At 34.8% G+C, this 17,073-nt stretch overlaps 1 protein-coding gene across 1 annotated transcript; it reads right to left on the bottom strand.

Annotated features, from left to right (window-relative positions):
• Positions 1 to 2,368: 2,368 nt before the first annotated feature.
• On the bottom strand, positions 2,369 to 15,486 carry LOC149776804 (semaphorin-5B-like). The gene is made up of 5 exons (XM_089941502.1): positions 15,324 to 15,486; positions 9,247 to 9,549; positions 8,050 to 8,163; positions 6,932 to 7,048; positions 2,369 to 6,446 (listed from the first exon to the last, which is right to left on the bottom strand). Exons 1-5 carry the CDS (start codon positions 15,382 to 15,384, stop codon positions 6,430 to 6,432), a joined length of 612 nt encoding a protein of 203 aa, XP_089797628.1. The 5' UTR covers positions 15,385 to 15,486; the 3' UTR covers positions 2,369 to 6,429.
• Between the last annotated feature and the right edge of the window lie 1,587 nt (positions 15,487 to 17,073).

Here is a 17,073-nt window from a genome sequence, read left to right as displayed (position 1 = left end):
GAACGCTTTACCAGCAACATTGACAATTGCACCAGGAGCTTTTTCACGAACAATATCAATAGCTTTCATCGATAATTGTTTTGCAGTAGGCGCTGCTTTTGGGGCTGACCTTGTAAATAATCCCTGAATAACATCACCAAGTCCATCTCCGTAAATAACTCTATAGATTGGTAATCGTGAGTTTACCACTCTCACCGATACGGATTTACGATGATTATTGTGTACGATCATCTTATTTTATTTACCATTTATCTAATCGCGGTGCCTAATCATCAACGAGCTCATCAATAAGTTCCCGGTAAACGCCAATATCCATGATGCCGCCGCGAAATAATCGTTTACAAATATCAGCTGTTTCATTGGTTATTTCTGGTGAGTTATTTCCGGCACGTTTTCCCCCTATGAGAACTTCTAACCGTGACACGTCATTGAGGATATTATTAAGACAAACAAAATTATTTCCCAAACCACTGCCAGTAGCTCCTTCTTCTGTTGTCTCTGTGTCTTTCTTAGATAAGGATCTTGCTCTTTTAAGATACTTCTCTTTTTTAAGTTTCGGCGAAGAAGATTGTTGTTGTTCTATTTGTTGCAGAGGTGGAGAAGACTGTTGTTGTTCTATTTGTCGCAGAGGTGGAGGAAGCTGATATGAAGGTTCCTGCTGGGAGAGTTGTTCTTGTTCTAGTTTTTTCAGTCTCTCCTTATAAAGTCTTTTTACTTCTTTATCCAGATTTTTGTATTCTAAATCGCTATCTCTGGCTTGTTTTTTGTTGTAATATACGCGATATATCCATTTAATAAGATTATCATCACTTACTTTTTCATGACGGGGTTTTAAAATACCAGATTTATTAAATATACCAAATAATATTATTTCGGGTAATTTTTCTCCTTTAGTATTTCTAATATTTTCGACAAACCCCTTCTTAAATCTTGCAATCAAATCTACGTTTTCTTCTACTGGTTTGGGTTCAGGTGCAAGTTCTTTTCTCACGTCGGCGACTTCAGTACGAAGTTTTTCAATATTTTCAAGTATTTCTTCATCGACAGGTGGAGGTTGAGCTGTAGCTATGTCAGTTGGAAGGTCTCGTAAAATCTTTTTTGTTTTCTTGGTTCTCGCTGCTATTTTTTCAGTCTGCGCTGCAGTTTGTTCTAATACTGGAAAAATACCCTTTTTCCTCTTCTCATCTTCCTCCTTAATATCTCCCCATATAGTTTTTTCAACAGCCGTTGCAGCTTTCATAGTAGCTGCAGTGACGGGTTTAAATAGTTTTTCAGTGTCTTCTTCGTACTCGACTTGTTATCGTTGCTGCGCTTGCAAGTTTTTTTTTTTTTTTAAATGAATCTCTAACAGGAAGAAATTTTTTGATTGCTTCTAATCGTTCTCAAGCTATCATACCAGTATGAGATTCCGGATGTACCATTTTATTATAACATAATGATTTAATTATAGCAGCAGAGGGGGCCATGACCTTAAGTTGGTTCGTTTTTTGTAATAGTAATTTTAATTTCACGAGTTTTCAGATCAGGAAAGCAATTTACGAAAATAAATGGTCTAATTAACCGGAGAATCCTCAACTTGTTAGACAATCATTTATTTCAAGCAAATATTCAGCTCGAAATATTTTTAGTTAGAAACCTTATTTCGGTTTTTGGACGCTCCCAAAGTCGGTCTGTTCGCCCCCTCTGCTGCTGGTTGTTCATTAAAATACTAGCTTACGAGGAGGTCAACTTGGTGTCTATGTTGGTGCCTTTCATTTTAAGGTAGTCTTTTCCACTCAATTCTCAGTTTTAGTACTAGCTTCAGTAGTTTTACAGCTTGTGTACTTGGTGGTTTTATTTCAGCTTTTGTTTGCAGTGCTTACAAGCTTCTACAATTCCGTCATCATGCTGTATAGAGGTGATATTACAGCCGTTCAAACAAGCACCATATTGGCTAATAAAGGTCTAGTCAATGATTGTATGTGTCATTCTGCTAAACGTTTTTTTTTTTAAAAAAAAGATTTGTTATTCAGATGTAAAGATATAATAGTATAATACATTGAAAAATTGATTCTTAAGTAATTCAGAGGTTAGGACAACTAGCTAGTTTAAACGATTCCAAATCAAGCGAGAAATAGATTGAAAGGTCCGTTACTATACATCCCAACAAGAAAGGAAAAAATTCTCTTGAACAGATTTATATGATTTCAATCATAAAAACAATGCACCAGAACTCTGATTCGAAAAGTCTTCAATTTGATTTTGTAAAGATAAGTTTGACTTCGCGATCAGAGGTATGAAAAGACATACATAAGATGGAGATGAAATTGAATAAAAAGAATTTAACATATCACAAAATCTATGAACATAATAAACAGATGTCCAACGGTGATGCATTCAATGTTTAATTGACATGTTACATTGCAAATTTGAACAGGAAGAAAAGCCGAATCTTGACAAGATCGAATATGTAACATTGCATGCAGATAGGTATAAAGCGATCATTAGAAAGCTCATACGTATAATTCCTTAAATTGGTTAAAATGAACAAGCTTGCATAAACTTAAAGAATAAGTCTAACGGGTATATGCCGTGGAAACTCCTAAGAACATCCACCCAGAAAACTCACAAATCATAAAAATATACATTGGGTAGGTATAGTTTATGGAGTGACGGTTACGCTTTAAAATTACAGTGCAAAACAACAAACTGAGAATACATTTGATTATAGTTTAAGACATGTACATAGGAGAAGAGTGACGGAAAAGGCAATGACGCATACTGATATATTAGCTCTGATTTAATTTATCACAGTTGGCGTTATCACATACAAGTACACGTGATGGGCATACCTATATCTGCAAAAATGCTTGAATTTGTTCAATACACCACAACAGTTATCAGATCACCGAAGGCTCTGTTACAGTGTCAAAAACTCAATAAACACAATGCCTGAAGAGGGATCATTTGCCAAATTGGGAAATAATCTGCACCAGTTCAAAGCTCATTTGGTGAGCTTAAACTCATACATTTTACAGGCCAATAGTTTGCAGAAGTCTTAATTGTGTGCAGGTGTTTTACAATTGTCTGGGTAGGATATCGCCAATACTGTAATAACAAAATATTAATATACCGGTACTGTATTTTTTAGCTAATAAACGAGTGTATCGCAAATTAGACCCATCAAAATCATTACAGTGCATCAGGACTAGCTCATCACGTCAGTCTAAAGAGACCACTACATTGGTCTAGTGGTTAGACCGTCCGCCTTGGACGCGGAAGGTCGTGGGTTCGATCCCCATCCGAGTCATACCAAAGACTTACAAAAATGATACTAACAGGTGCCTCGCTTGGCGCTCAGCATTAAGAGGTTAGTGTTAGGACTGGTCGGCCTGGTGTCAGGATAATGTGACTGGGTGGGACATCATGCTACATGTCTGCGGCAGGATGCCCCTGTGCTATACATCACTATAATCTGCCTCAATACAGATACGGTAGCAATATGACTTGAACATTGTTAATGATACGTTAAAAATCCTAATCAAAGGCACGCACTCAGACATAAGACGTTGCGTTAGAACTACTGAGAGACTATGATACGTTCCTGATTTTATATCATTTAATTTATTATGGAATCAAAAAATATGATCTCACATATGTATGCAAAAGCAGCAAAAGAATTGTGTGCAGTAAAGATAAGAATGTTGAGAGAAGACCAAAATCACATACACTAATGTTTGTACAACTTGGTCATCATCTAACGCATGAGCGAATAACAAATTGTAGAACATTTTAATGGCACATGGTAAATCTCAAAAGTTGATTTGCATATACCATTTCAAGGTCTACCCTTTGACATAGGAGTAAATTGTACGCATTCAAGATTATTTATGTACTTTGCAAAAGAAAGTGATAAATTATTGCAAGAGTACATGTGTTCATTGCACGACAAAGACAAATATATCATTCACTACAGAAACCCGAAGCTAAATCTGAAAATATATATAAATGTGGGAAAGAGGTGTTTTCGGCACAGCAATCTTGCCTATATAGTAATGAATACCAGTTTGAAGCATAAAGGATTTCTTTAAAAGTAATAACAATTCAGTGCTCGGAAAGGATGTGAAAAATAAAAACTTAAAAAAAGACTATATCCAAATGAAAATAAAATGTTTCAAGTGCCAAGAAAATTTATAAATTCTAGGGAGAGCAATAGATGATGATGAATTGGAGCTAGTCATTCTCAAAACAATACAATCAAACTAACCCATGCTACATATTGTGTTTTTACAGTGTTAGAACTATCCAAATGGTTGATGTATGATTTATATTACAACACCAAACAACGAGACTACTCGTAGCTCATATAGTTTCATTGTAAATCTATCTTTAGATGTAAACCTTTCACAGCGACCTGACAGACTATATTAATTTCGACAAAAATACAAAAATACAAACTAACATAGAGACGATGCGTGAACATACAAAAGGCAAATATACACAAGTCATACACAATGCATTAACATACAACAGGTAAATATACACAGGTCCTACACAATGCGTTAACATACAGCAGGTAAATATACATAGATCATACAATCAGCAGATGTATATCATTTCAACGAACACAATAGCATTGCCAATGTATGAAGAGGAACATTACCTTACGGACAACTTAAATCCATTACCTTACTGACAACTTAAATCCATTACCTTACGGACATGTCAACTTACCATTGCACTATACATTAATTTTAACAAATTTACATGCTTGTGGCGCAAAATAATTTTTGATCTTAAAATAGTTGTGCCTGAAATAAGACATTTATAATACTTAACAATAATCAAACTGTTACAATGAGTCCCTGTCGGGATAAACTATGGCTTAGAAGGTGGGCAATTTATGCAAGCGTTATTTTTAGAGTCTGAGACAAGGTTTCTTCGGGATTGAGCTGGGGCGTGGATATGTATTAAAACAGTTCTCCATCATTATTTCTTTCTTTTTACTATAATAAAAATTGGTCCATTTTATCACTTGCTCAGAAGAACTATGATTGCATTTGTACAAGCTGTGCACGCGAAGACAATTATTTGTATTTTAAAACAATTATTTTGTTTGTTTGTTTGTATTGCTACATATTCTGCTTCTAAATTAATAGTATTCAAGTTTATATTTTCTACTTATCGTACACATTATTATTCAATCTAAGGCATGCTAATTTTGCATCTTGTCCATGTAATATCTTTCGCTGCATTAACACCATCACGATTATTAAATTAGAAATTTCGTAGTAACTGATGATGAATCTCCCAATAGTAACTGACTGATTACAATATATGTCAAGAATCCCATTTTTACAAGATATATTAAGAATGTTTTGGTCGAGGAAGCAGTCTTATGCTACCAGTTTTTGTTGCCGTATTAGATCAATACCTTTACGTGTGCACACACATACGACAATTTATGTAGAAAGAGGCAAGAAGCATATAGTGTTGTCCGTAAAACTTTGATTATTTACAGGCTCAATTTGGAGTTCTATCCTTAAAACACTTGACTTTCTTACATTATCAACAGGTTTGCCATCTCTTTATCTGTGAACAAAACGTTTAAATCAGACAACACAGGATAGATAGAGCTTTTTACGTTGAAAAAAGTAATTGAAATAAATTCAGTTCAGTTTGTATCTTCTGTGCAATGATATTTAAAGTATTCAGAAAGGGACAAAACTGTTTGCAATAAATGAACCGTTTGTAATGCAACTTTACATAAAATCATATTTTCAGAATATCGATGATAAGAAAGCTGTTATTTACTGATGAACCATCTATCAACCAACGAAGCAGTCTTATGCTACCAGTTTTTGTTGCCGTATTAGATCAATACCTTTACGTGTGCACACACATACGACAATTTATGTAGAAAGAGGCAAGAAGCATATAGTGTTGTCCGTAAAACTTTGATTATTTACAGGCTCAATTTGGAGTTCTATCCTTAAAACACTTGACTTTCTTACATTATCAACAGGTTTGCCATCTCTTTATCTGTGAACAAAACGTTTAAATCAGACAACACAGGATAGATAGAGCTTTTTACGTTGAAAAAAGTAATTGAAATAAATTCAGTTCAGTTTGTATCTTCTGTGCAATGATATTTAAAGTATTCAGAAAGGGACAAAACTGTTTGCAATAAATGAACCGTTTGTAATGCAACTTTACATAAAATCATATTTTCAGAATATCGATGATAAGAAAGCTGTTATTTACTGATGAACCATCTATCAACCAACGGTTCCTTTGATACTGTAACTTTCAGTTTATATATATATATCACACGATTCATATCAAATTTGTTATCCTTAAGGAAATATCAGGTTCATATCACCGTATTGATAGTCCTATATAAAACGACTCCAAACGGTATTCTCGCAGAGATCGCACGAGGTTTCTCCACTATGGGGCTTCTATTTCTGTAAGAAGGAAACACATTTCGATTTAAGAAAAAGAAATCTGATATTTAATCAACACAATATGAAGAATAATCAGTTTATTATTGTAGCATGCTGTACAAGCATTTGTGGTACTGACATGCTGTACAAATACTTGAGATACTGAAATGCTGTACAAACACTTGATACTGAAATGTTGTACAAACACTTGTGTAGACACTTTTGATACTGACATGCTGTGGAAACACATGTGATACTGACATGCTGAGCAAACATTTAAAAACCATTAAAATTGATTTTAACAGAGACAAATGTTGACGGCTGACTGCCATGGCAGCCTAATATTGTGAAAGCATTTTGTATAAGGTACTTTCCTCACCCTTGAGAATTTATAGAAAAGAGAAACAGAGAGTTAAGCATACAAAATAAAGATTTTACCAAGTTTACGATAACATTAAAAAGTAATATTTCATAAAAGGATTGTGCGAGTCTTGTGTCATACTAACCTATTTCCTGACAGTGTAGTCCCGTGTATCCCTGGGCACAGTCACACACATAGTAATTAAGGAAGTCTCTGCAGATACCATAAGCACTGCAAGGGCTGCTTGCACATTCATCATGCTCTATAAAATATAAGTATATATTAAACTCGTCCAAAAACGATCAGCAGACTGAACACACATTACATGTGTAAGTGGATGATTTTAACTGAGGGGCAACCTATACACATCTCTTTTATTATGAGTTAAGTGTGTAAACTCTCCTGTATGTCAATATTTCAATATTGTGCATTCTTGTCCAGGAATCAGAGTCAACCAACGTGTACTTGCTACCTTTACAGTTCAATCTGAGAATGACATATTAGCCTAGAATACGTGTGTTATGTTAGTTTTTGAGACGTATATGTTTCTGTTTGAGAGGCCAAGAACAATGGAAATTGACTTTCTATTCTTGTAGTGTTGTCTGTGTAGTCAAGTAAATATGACACCAATAAAAGCCAGGTTAGTCCCATTAAACGTAATCTTTTGTGATAGTGTTGATCTATGCGCCCTAGGAATGGGAACATCTGCCAGAAGACACGTAGATTATGGAATCTCAACCTAATCAGCCTTTCCGAAAATCCCTTATGGTCCAAAATATTGCAATATCTTTGGAGAAGAGTGAACCCAAATGAACAGCTGCACCTTTAATCAGTGTTGTCCAGTGTAGTCCTCTGGAAACATTGACACCCGGAAGGACTGTCAGTGAATTATCAGTATTATACAGCAGACATAGAGTAACGATTAATCCTTATATGTTGAACTTCATTACGGACATATAATCTGGCCCATCTGGTACTTTATCCAATGTTGCCTGATAGAAGGGCTTATAAAACGGCGTTATTTTATTATGTATTAACGGTTTAACAACATGTGAACTCAGTTGTAAATGATGTTGGTATTTTAGGGTTTCATTTGCTTAAAAAGGAACAACATATTTCTTTTAGTTAATACTACTTATTTGGAGACGATTTAAAGTGCTCACTTTTCGGAAGTCTGAAACCTCGACCAATGATGTGCAACGGTTCACTCCATTTTGCAAAACATTTTTTTGCATAGTATGATGCATTGATAATTAACGTTACCAGTCTGACAATGTTGACCAGTATATCCCAGAGGACACGAACATCTGTACGAAGACAGCGAGTCAATACATGTCCCTCCATGCAGACAAGGGGAGCTCCAACACTCGTTTATATCTGAATTATAAAAAATGTTGTTTAGAAAGAAACAAAGATTCAGTGTAATGAGAATTGCGTTCTTGAGGACTATAGGCCACTAAATGAAAATCAGCTTGCTTTGTTAAAACAAATATCTGTTTGATTTTAATATATTCATCAAACTTAGGCCACTACTCGCGAATTTTGGAACGGATAATGCGATTCTTCTAAACTAGCTTTAACGTTCTCTAATTAGCTTATCAAAAATAATGTATGCTTTATTTAATTTAAATCGACCAATCAGCGCCTCCATTAAAATATTTCCTGTTAGGATACGGATAATCTGATAGGGAATTTAAATCCTGGTGATCCTTCATATCATCAATTTTTACGATTTTAATAAATCTAACAAATCTTGTATATAATTGCTCCTTTTGTTCTCAGCATGTCTAAGCAAGGAAAACAACGTGAACCTAATAGCTCTTAAGCATCGTGCACAACATCTAACATGTACAAAACAAATAATCATGTAAGTGTGTGATAGTGATGCCCCATACTCCCAACGCATAAAAGTCCTGAGGTTGCATTTACCATATTTGTTGTTGTTTTATTTAAATGGTACACATGTTTAAGAAATATATTTCTTTCTGGTAATATTTATTAATATATCATTTATAGCAGTTAATATGGAAGCAAAGCTGTATCCAGAGGAGGCATCACAACAGCTATAATTTTTTACACTAAGCTCTCCGGAGAAAATATGAGTAATATCAGGGTAGCAATCAGGGCAAACCAAAGCAAAGAGTACAATAATTGAACTAATAACATAGAAAACGGTACAACAGTGCCTTGGTCAATGTGAACCTTTTTGATTCTTCTTTCTAACTATTATTAGTTTTTAATCCCTTGCGAACATTTCGATCAATATTATTTCAACAATAATTATCCAGGTGTGTGTTGAAGACTTTAGATAAGGAAACAAGTTTTACAAAATGTCGAATACATTATGCATGGACTATATGGCATATCGTTACACTGAGTTATGTTTCCAATTTTCAATTTTTGTACCAGGTTATTTAGAATTAATTAGTATATATTTTCCATTAATGCTGTTTTACTTACTTGTCGTACAGCAAGTCCCTGAAAATCCGTCGAGACATTTGCAGAATTTATTGCAGGACGCTGACGAGGTCGAATTGTCCCAGTAGACCATTCCTCCATTGTAGCAGACGGCGTTACAGCAGCGGTCCTCCAGACTCTCTTCTTCTTTCAGGTTACATTTGGCCATGCTTTCGGCCTGCTTACTCCCAACCGGGGCGCACACGTACCGAACTCTTCTCTGGTGCCCGCCACCACATGTTTGGCTGCAGCTTCCCCATGATTCCCATGGCAGCCAAGTGCATATTTTACTACACGCCCTGCATCCTGTGGTTCGAAAACTACATTAAATTCCAATAATTAAATAAAATAGATTATTTTTCAAATTGCATATGAATATTTTGATGTGGTGTCTTTACAAATGGTCGCTTCTTAAATAACGGGATGTTTTACCTAGTTCAAATGAGTCTCTATATTGTTTAGTTATCTAATCAAATTGGGAGAGAGTCAGGATTGGCAGAATGTGGAGACTTCTCCTTACAGCATGAAACATGAATTTTGACAGAGTAGACATTGGGCAGAATGTCGATCCTTTTCCAAAGAACATAATGCAGGGACACGGACAGAATGTCGAACCTACTCCGGAGAGTGTGATTCATGGATATGCACATATGTCGAGCCTTCTACTTACCGCATGATACAAGGATATGGAAAGAATGTCGAGCATTCTCGTTGTAGCATCATAATACAAGGGTGCGGACAGAATGTCGAGCCTTCTTACAGCGTGTACACAGATTCTGACTGGATTGGAATCAGCCCACCTTCACTAGCCCAGTTTCGTATATTCACTTTTTTCTATGTCAACTCTTGGCATATTTAGCAAACCGAATCAGGTTTAAACAAGTGCCCCTTGTAGATAGGTTATGTAACATAAATAAAGAATATTTATAATCCACTCACAGAAAATGTTATAATGACCAATGATAACCTGTTTTACTCGCTTATAAATTAATTCTAAATACAGCCAACATAGTCCCAGGGATCACAGCGCATAAAACACAAACAGATCAGAGTCTTTGTTGTTTGTTACACTGAATACTCTAACAACTTATACAGACCAATAGCTGTCGGCGCACTATGCAACGGTATATCTAGGTCTGTGCCGTTCACAGCTGTACTCAACTTATAAGCAAGTACATATGGTACACTATATGATAGAAAAGTATATAGCCGACAGCGAAATATAATTTAAGTCACTGATCGATGCAGTTATGATTAAAGTGGAGATATGTTTTCATGTTAAATAATCACGAAGTGTTTGGGGGAAGAATTATGAAATTAAACTAAATTAACGAATATCAGACTAAATACAAATGTAAAATATAATTAAATCTTTTCAAAAGATTGAGGCCTAACTCTGATATCATATATTTGTCCTCAGGTAAAATTTCCATTCCATGCGTCCAGTGTAACAGTTTATTAATTACAACCGACATTGGCACATTAATAGATTTAAACATTTTTAAGCCAATATGTATTTGATGAAGAAAGAAAAAACGTTTCCCTTTCATTACTAGTCTCTACTGTGGACTAAATTAATCTCTAGTTGTATATATTACTTATACGTGATGAAGTGCAAATAGTTCTAAAACCCTTCCAGTAGAAAAAGCATTTGGGTCCAGACGTAACCGTATCCCATGGTGAAGCTAGCTCTGACTCTCTCAACAACTTTGTTAACTTTTAAGCAATCTCTTTGAGTAGCGACTTTTCCAGACTCATGGAAAGCAGCGATGGTAAATATTTCGTATGACGTCATTACAGGCATTTAGTGAACAAAAGCAGCTGTGTGACTCGTTCGTGTAGTGATTGACTATGTTGTTATCCGCGGAGTGATTGATTGATATCAGTTTAGATCTTGGGTTTTGATAGCAAATGCTATCCGTCTAGCCCACCATTTTTGTTTTAGAATTAAACGTTTATTGCTAATGTTGTTGAACTTTATCACCACAATTTTCCTAGAATAAAATTCGGAAATGTTCTGAGGATGGAATGTGAAAATATGAATATAAAAAAGGATAGTGCGAATTAACCAGGTGTTTTCAACTACCGGGATCATAAGTCTAATTCATTTTTGCCCACATAATAAAATTATGAATATTTTAAAGGATAGAAGCCCTTTATCCAGCTCATGTTAATAGTATCCTCATACATGCAAAATATGAACATTTTAACTTTTAATAAAACAACATAGAATAAGGAAAGCAACTTTGACAAATGATCTTTGGCACACCAAGTGGCACCGACTCTATGGAACGTGAATCTGTGACAAATCATGTCCCCCCCCCCCCCCGACCCTATGGGACGTAAATCCGTGACATACTAGGTGCCACAAACCTGATGGGACTTAAATATGTGACAAATCAAGAGCCCCCGACTCTATGGTACGTAATTCCGTCGCATAGTTAGTGCTAAGGACTTGATGGAACGTGAATCCGTAACATATCAAGTGCCCACGACACTCTGGAACGTGAAGCTATAAGCTTGTACATCATTAGATTTAAGAATAATATAATCACTCTAATTATTAAATTAACTGGAATACATATGCTATAGTTGTTCTTATATGTTTGGCTTTGACTAAATACACGTTATCGGTGTCTTAGAATGCGTCATAATTCCCGATTAACGATCGCGATAAGCATTATTGACGAAGTTTTGATATATTTGCCTAAGCCTTGCTGTCCAGTGTGAGACAACGCCTTTAGTGAAGTACAGTTTGTGACCAAATACACACCCATCGCATGTCAGGAAGTTTTCTTTTATTTCTTTCTTTTCTTTTCTTACATGTGTAACGATGAAACATACAGTAACTGATGAACTGTTACATTTTGTTTTGTGAGAATCACACTATAAACTGTGTCAGCAAAATGACCGAACTGGAGTTGGAAACACTTTCGAAATTTTACTTTGACATGGATTCTGACTAGTACACAGATGTACAAGCCAGATTAGCCCAGGGTTTGCAAAACTAAAAAGAACTGCTTGATAAGTAACGTTTCTGCTTCCTGTTTCCGCTCACAGCACAAGAAATTTAGAAAAGCATTGTAATATACTTCGCGGCATACCTATGACCGAAAATTCATTATTTCTCGAGTGCTTTTTTTAACTACTAAATAAATAAATAATCCCATAAATTTATAGAGAGCAGACAGACAGACAGGCTGACGTGTAGTATTCAGAAATTTACATTGCTATTTATAAAATATAAAATATTAACCAGTCATGTGTTGTAATTGTGTATATTGGTTCTTTGATAGTATATTAAGCACACTCTTTCCCCACAGGTGACAATCATATCGTTCCCAAACGACTGACGATCCTGCATTACATATAAAACAAACAGTTTTGCATAAAACAATTTGTAAGAAATAGCGAGTCAAAAAGGTTAACAATTTAAATCCTATGTGATTTTAAGTTATGTTACATTATTATAACGTGTAATGTAAAAAAGGAAACAAAAAATTTTCTATAAGTTTTGCGTCCACAGATATTCTAAATGTTTTCATTATTGAATATGCATATACGCACTCAGAAATGCTGCTATTGATTTTCTCGATTTTACTGGAAAGATGCAATGTCCCATTAACTTTAAACAAAATATACAAATAAACATCAAAACCTGTTACGGTTGTGCGAGAATGGCGGTTGCTTATAGCGAAAGACAACCGAATTTATGTACTATATACTAGGTACCTTCATTTTATGCATAACATAAAAGGTTCATTGTGGTCCATTTTAATTAGCGACTGTGAATATTATTTTGTATCTACTGTATGAACACGATGTCTATGGTAATCTAATTCTGATCCGGTTTTGGTAAACTCTGGAAAATATTTCCTTTGCTCGATTTTTCTCTTATTGCACGAGGAGGGACCTAAATTGTCATGAGCTGAATGTGAGGTAAGGTATTTTTTCTTTGGAGTTAAACAGTTTATTACACTGGAAGAAATATAAAGCGCTTATGTAAAGAATGAACAAAAACTCGTTTTGGATAAAGGCATTTAACAGACTTTATTATAACCCCATCTGTCTGCCGCATTTCATGATCCACAGACTTTATGATATGCACAAGTGTCTGCTGTATTTCATGATGCACATACCTTTTCATAACCTTAAAGTATCTGCTCTATTTTATAATCTACAGATTTTATTATAGCTCCGAGTGTCTGCCCTATTTTGTGATCCACAAATTTTATTATATCCCACAGTGTCTGCTATACTTCATGATTAAGCAAAAAGTATTAGTATAAACACCAATACATGTATTTATTTTTCAGATAAAAATGGAACTGAGTAGCAGTAGTTGTAATAGTAGTAGTAGCAATAGTAGCAGCAAAAGTACTAATATCAGTAGTAGTAGTAGTAATAATAGTAGTAGTAGTAATAGTAGTAGTATTAGTAATAGTAGTAGTACTAATATTAGTATTAGTAACAGTAGTAGTAACAGTACTAGTAGTAGTAACATTAACAGTAGTAGTAGTAATAGTAGTAGTAGTAACAGTAGTAGTAATAGTACTAGTAGTAGTAGTAACAGTAGTAGTAATAGTACTAGTAGTATTACTAGTAACAGTAGTAGTAGTAGTAATAGTGGTAGTAGTAGTAATAGTAGTAGTAATAACAGTAGCAGTAGTAACAGTAGTAGTAAAATAGTAACAGTAGTATTAGTAGTAATAGTAGTAGTAGTAATAGTAGTAGTAGTAGTAGTAATATTAGTAGTAGTAATAGTAGTAGTAGTAATATTAGTAGTAATAGTCGTAGTAGTAACAGCAGTAGTAAAGTAGTAACAGTAGTAGTAGTAATAGTAGTAGTAGTAATAATAGTAGCAGTAGTAGTAGTAACAGTAGTAGTAGTAACACTAGTAGTAGCAGTAGTAGGAGCAACAGTAGTAGTAGTAGTATTAGTAGTAGTAATAATAATAATAATAATAATAATGACTTTGTATAGCGCCTAATCTTGAGAAGCTCTAAGGGCTTTACAACATTAGACAACACCTATAACATAAGAAACATATATAATGATATTATTACACAACAAAACACCATGAAATTAGAAAACATAAAAACATGCTGAAAATATTTAAGGTAGGAAATATTGTTAGGTCTTTAAGTTTGTTTTTGCAGTCGAAATAAGTGAGTTTTAATGGCACTCTTGAATGGGGTCACTTTGTCTTTGTGTCCAAGTTCAGTGGGCAATTCATTCCACGTTGCTGGGCCCTGGTATGCAAAAGAATGTTTTCCATATGACTTCAGTTTCATAGTGAGAATAATGAGTATACGATTGTCTGAAGAGGAGCGTAAGTATCTTGCTGGTGTGTACACAGCAGTAGTAGTAATAGTAGTGATAGTGGTAGTAAATATCATACTTTTTGCAGCTATTTTGGCTGTAAGATAGTAGTAGTAATAGTAGTGGCAGTGGTAGTAAAAGTAGTAGGAGTAATAGTAGCAGTAGTAGTAGTAGTAGGTGGTAGTACAAGTAGTAGTTGTTGTTGTAGTAACAGCAGCAGCCGCAGCAGTAGTATTAATAGTAGTAAAATTAATAATAATAATAATAATAATAATAACAATATACGTTATTTAGCCAGTGTAACACAATAACTTGATAATTATTGGTGAAAGGCGGTTTGTCATCATTGTGGCATTCTTATTCTGAAATTGATTCAGAAACCTTATTTCCATAATCATTGCACAAATCATGTGCTAGATAAATTATCCCTGTAATGAAATATTACTTTCTATTTTCTTCCTTCAAAAACATATAATAATTACTTTGTAAATATCATACTTTTCGCAGCCATTTTGGCTGCAAGATTGGCATCGACTTGATGTAAAACTCGATTTTACAAGGGGTTCGATACCATTGGCTACATAACGGTAATTTCTCTATTTAAACACATATCCTGTTTTAACAGTTCCTTCTTAACTTTTTAATGTATCACAGTTGAGGAAAAGGACGGATGCTTTAAGCTAACAAGATTTATCAAAGTATCTCCCAGAGAGAGACAGACAGACAGACAGACAGAGAGAAAGAGAGAGAAAGGTTACCTGTCAGATGTATGAAAAAGAGCAGGAAAATTGAGGTGGGAAAGGCATATATAGTATCCATAATTACACTGCTTGATTCAGGAGACAGTCACAGTTTATTCCGACTCCAGCATTTTGTAATGCTTCTATAGCTGCGACGTAAGCATTTAATTACAAGCGAATATTAAACGACACGTCTCCTCTGTTCTTTTATTTTGTTCTTATTGTATTTACCTATGATTGCTGTAAGTGCTATTACGTAAAACATTGATATATCTAGATAGGGACGCCATTCAGATCTATTGCCAATGCATGACAGGTATATCACAAAGTAGATTTATATTTGATAAACACATAACAAAAAAAACAATGTAAATATGTAGAGGTATATTAATAACCAAACAGTTCGTCTACAGGGTCTATAATTACTATATAGAAACACCAGTACTGATACCTTGGGGGATATGAATGCCCTTTTTGCAATAATACACTTGTTTATTGATGTAGTACACGTATCGAATCGCAAAGGATGAAATACATGGAGTACATGTATTCTGATAACCTGTGGTTATATAAATCATAACGAAGCAATGGTTCCTCTTTTTGTGGGATATAAAAGGATTGGGGAAACACCATTGAAAACAGATGAATTTGATCCCACCATTACAGGTTTCAGAGTTTAGACCTCACACATAATAATTATAGTGTAACTGCATTTGAAACCTGTAAATCTTGGATGCCCCATGCGAATTTGTACGGGGAGGGGCACGGTCAAACTCGTGACGTTAAAGCTAATTATAAAAACACCGCTGATAACAAAAGCTATACAAGCACCTGATACTTGTACCGGAAGAGTGATCTTCCTTTTCCCATATCATAAGCTAGTAGTAATAGGGGACAATTTAGCGTCGAGTACTTTAAGGATTAAAATATAGGGTTTGCACTTTGGCGTCGATGGGAATTTAACATGTGTCACCTGGAGGTCAATGGGAATCGAACATTGGGTGGCGTTATGGGGTTTATAGGGTCAACACTTTTTATAGGGTGAAATGTATTTGTAGGGACAAAAGGTTGATAGGGACAAACATAGACATTCAGAAACAAACACATACACATCCAAACACACAGAAAAGAGGACATAAATGTTCTAAAGAAAGGCTCAAAGATAGAATAGAGACTAGAAAGAGAAGAGTGTATTGTATGGATTCAAAACATTTATTCAAGTATATACATGGGCTCTCTGGCATGTGCTTTGGTCTAAGCACTATCCATTTAATACATAAACATTTGGACATGAAATAAACGTTATTTAGCTCTTGATTCTAGTAAACTACTGCTTAAAATTAATATTCATCCCTTTTTACAATCACTTCATATGCAACGTATTTACATTCAATGTATATTTATAAGAAAAAGCTAAAACAAAACAAGTAACAACCAATCAAATTAGACAATGTTCATGTTTCTCTCTATATCCGTCACACACGTTGATCAGCTACCATTTATGTCCCAGCGTAGGTCTTTACCATCAGGTACTCCCTTTCATTCGTAAAGCTGCTGTTATGTCCATCGTGCTAGGTACACTTATCGGTAAGCAGATCAAGTGCAATCATCGTCTTCTTTCCATGGAGGTACAACATATGCCATATGAGTAGTCACTTTTCCATCGGTGATGTAACTTTTTTTGCTCATTGTTTGCAACTCTTCTATAGCCCTCAAAAGTTTGGAAGAAGTTAGTTCTGCAGGTTTGCTGAACCCAAGACATACAGGC

This window comes from Sinohyriopsis cumingii, chromosome 18 (genome assembly GCF_028554795.1).
Source record: "Sinohyriopsis cumingii isolate HCF-2022 chromosome 18, ASM2855479v2, whole genome shotgun sequence".
NCBI lineage: Eukaryota > Metazoa > Mollusca > Bivalvia > Unionida > Unionidae > Sinohyriopsis > Sinohyriopsis cumingii.
This window is presented reverse-complemented; position numbering and strand designations above follow the sequence as displayed.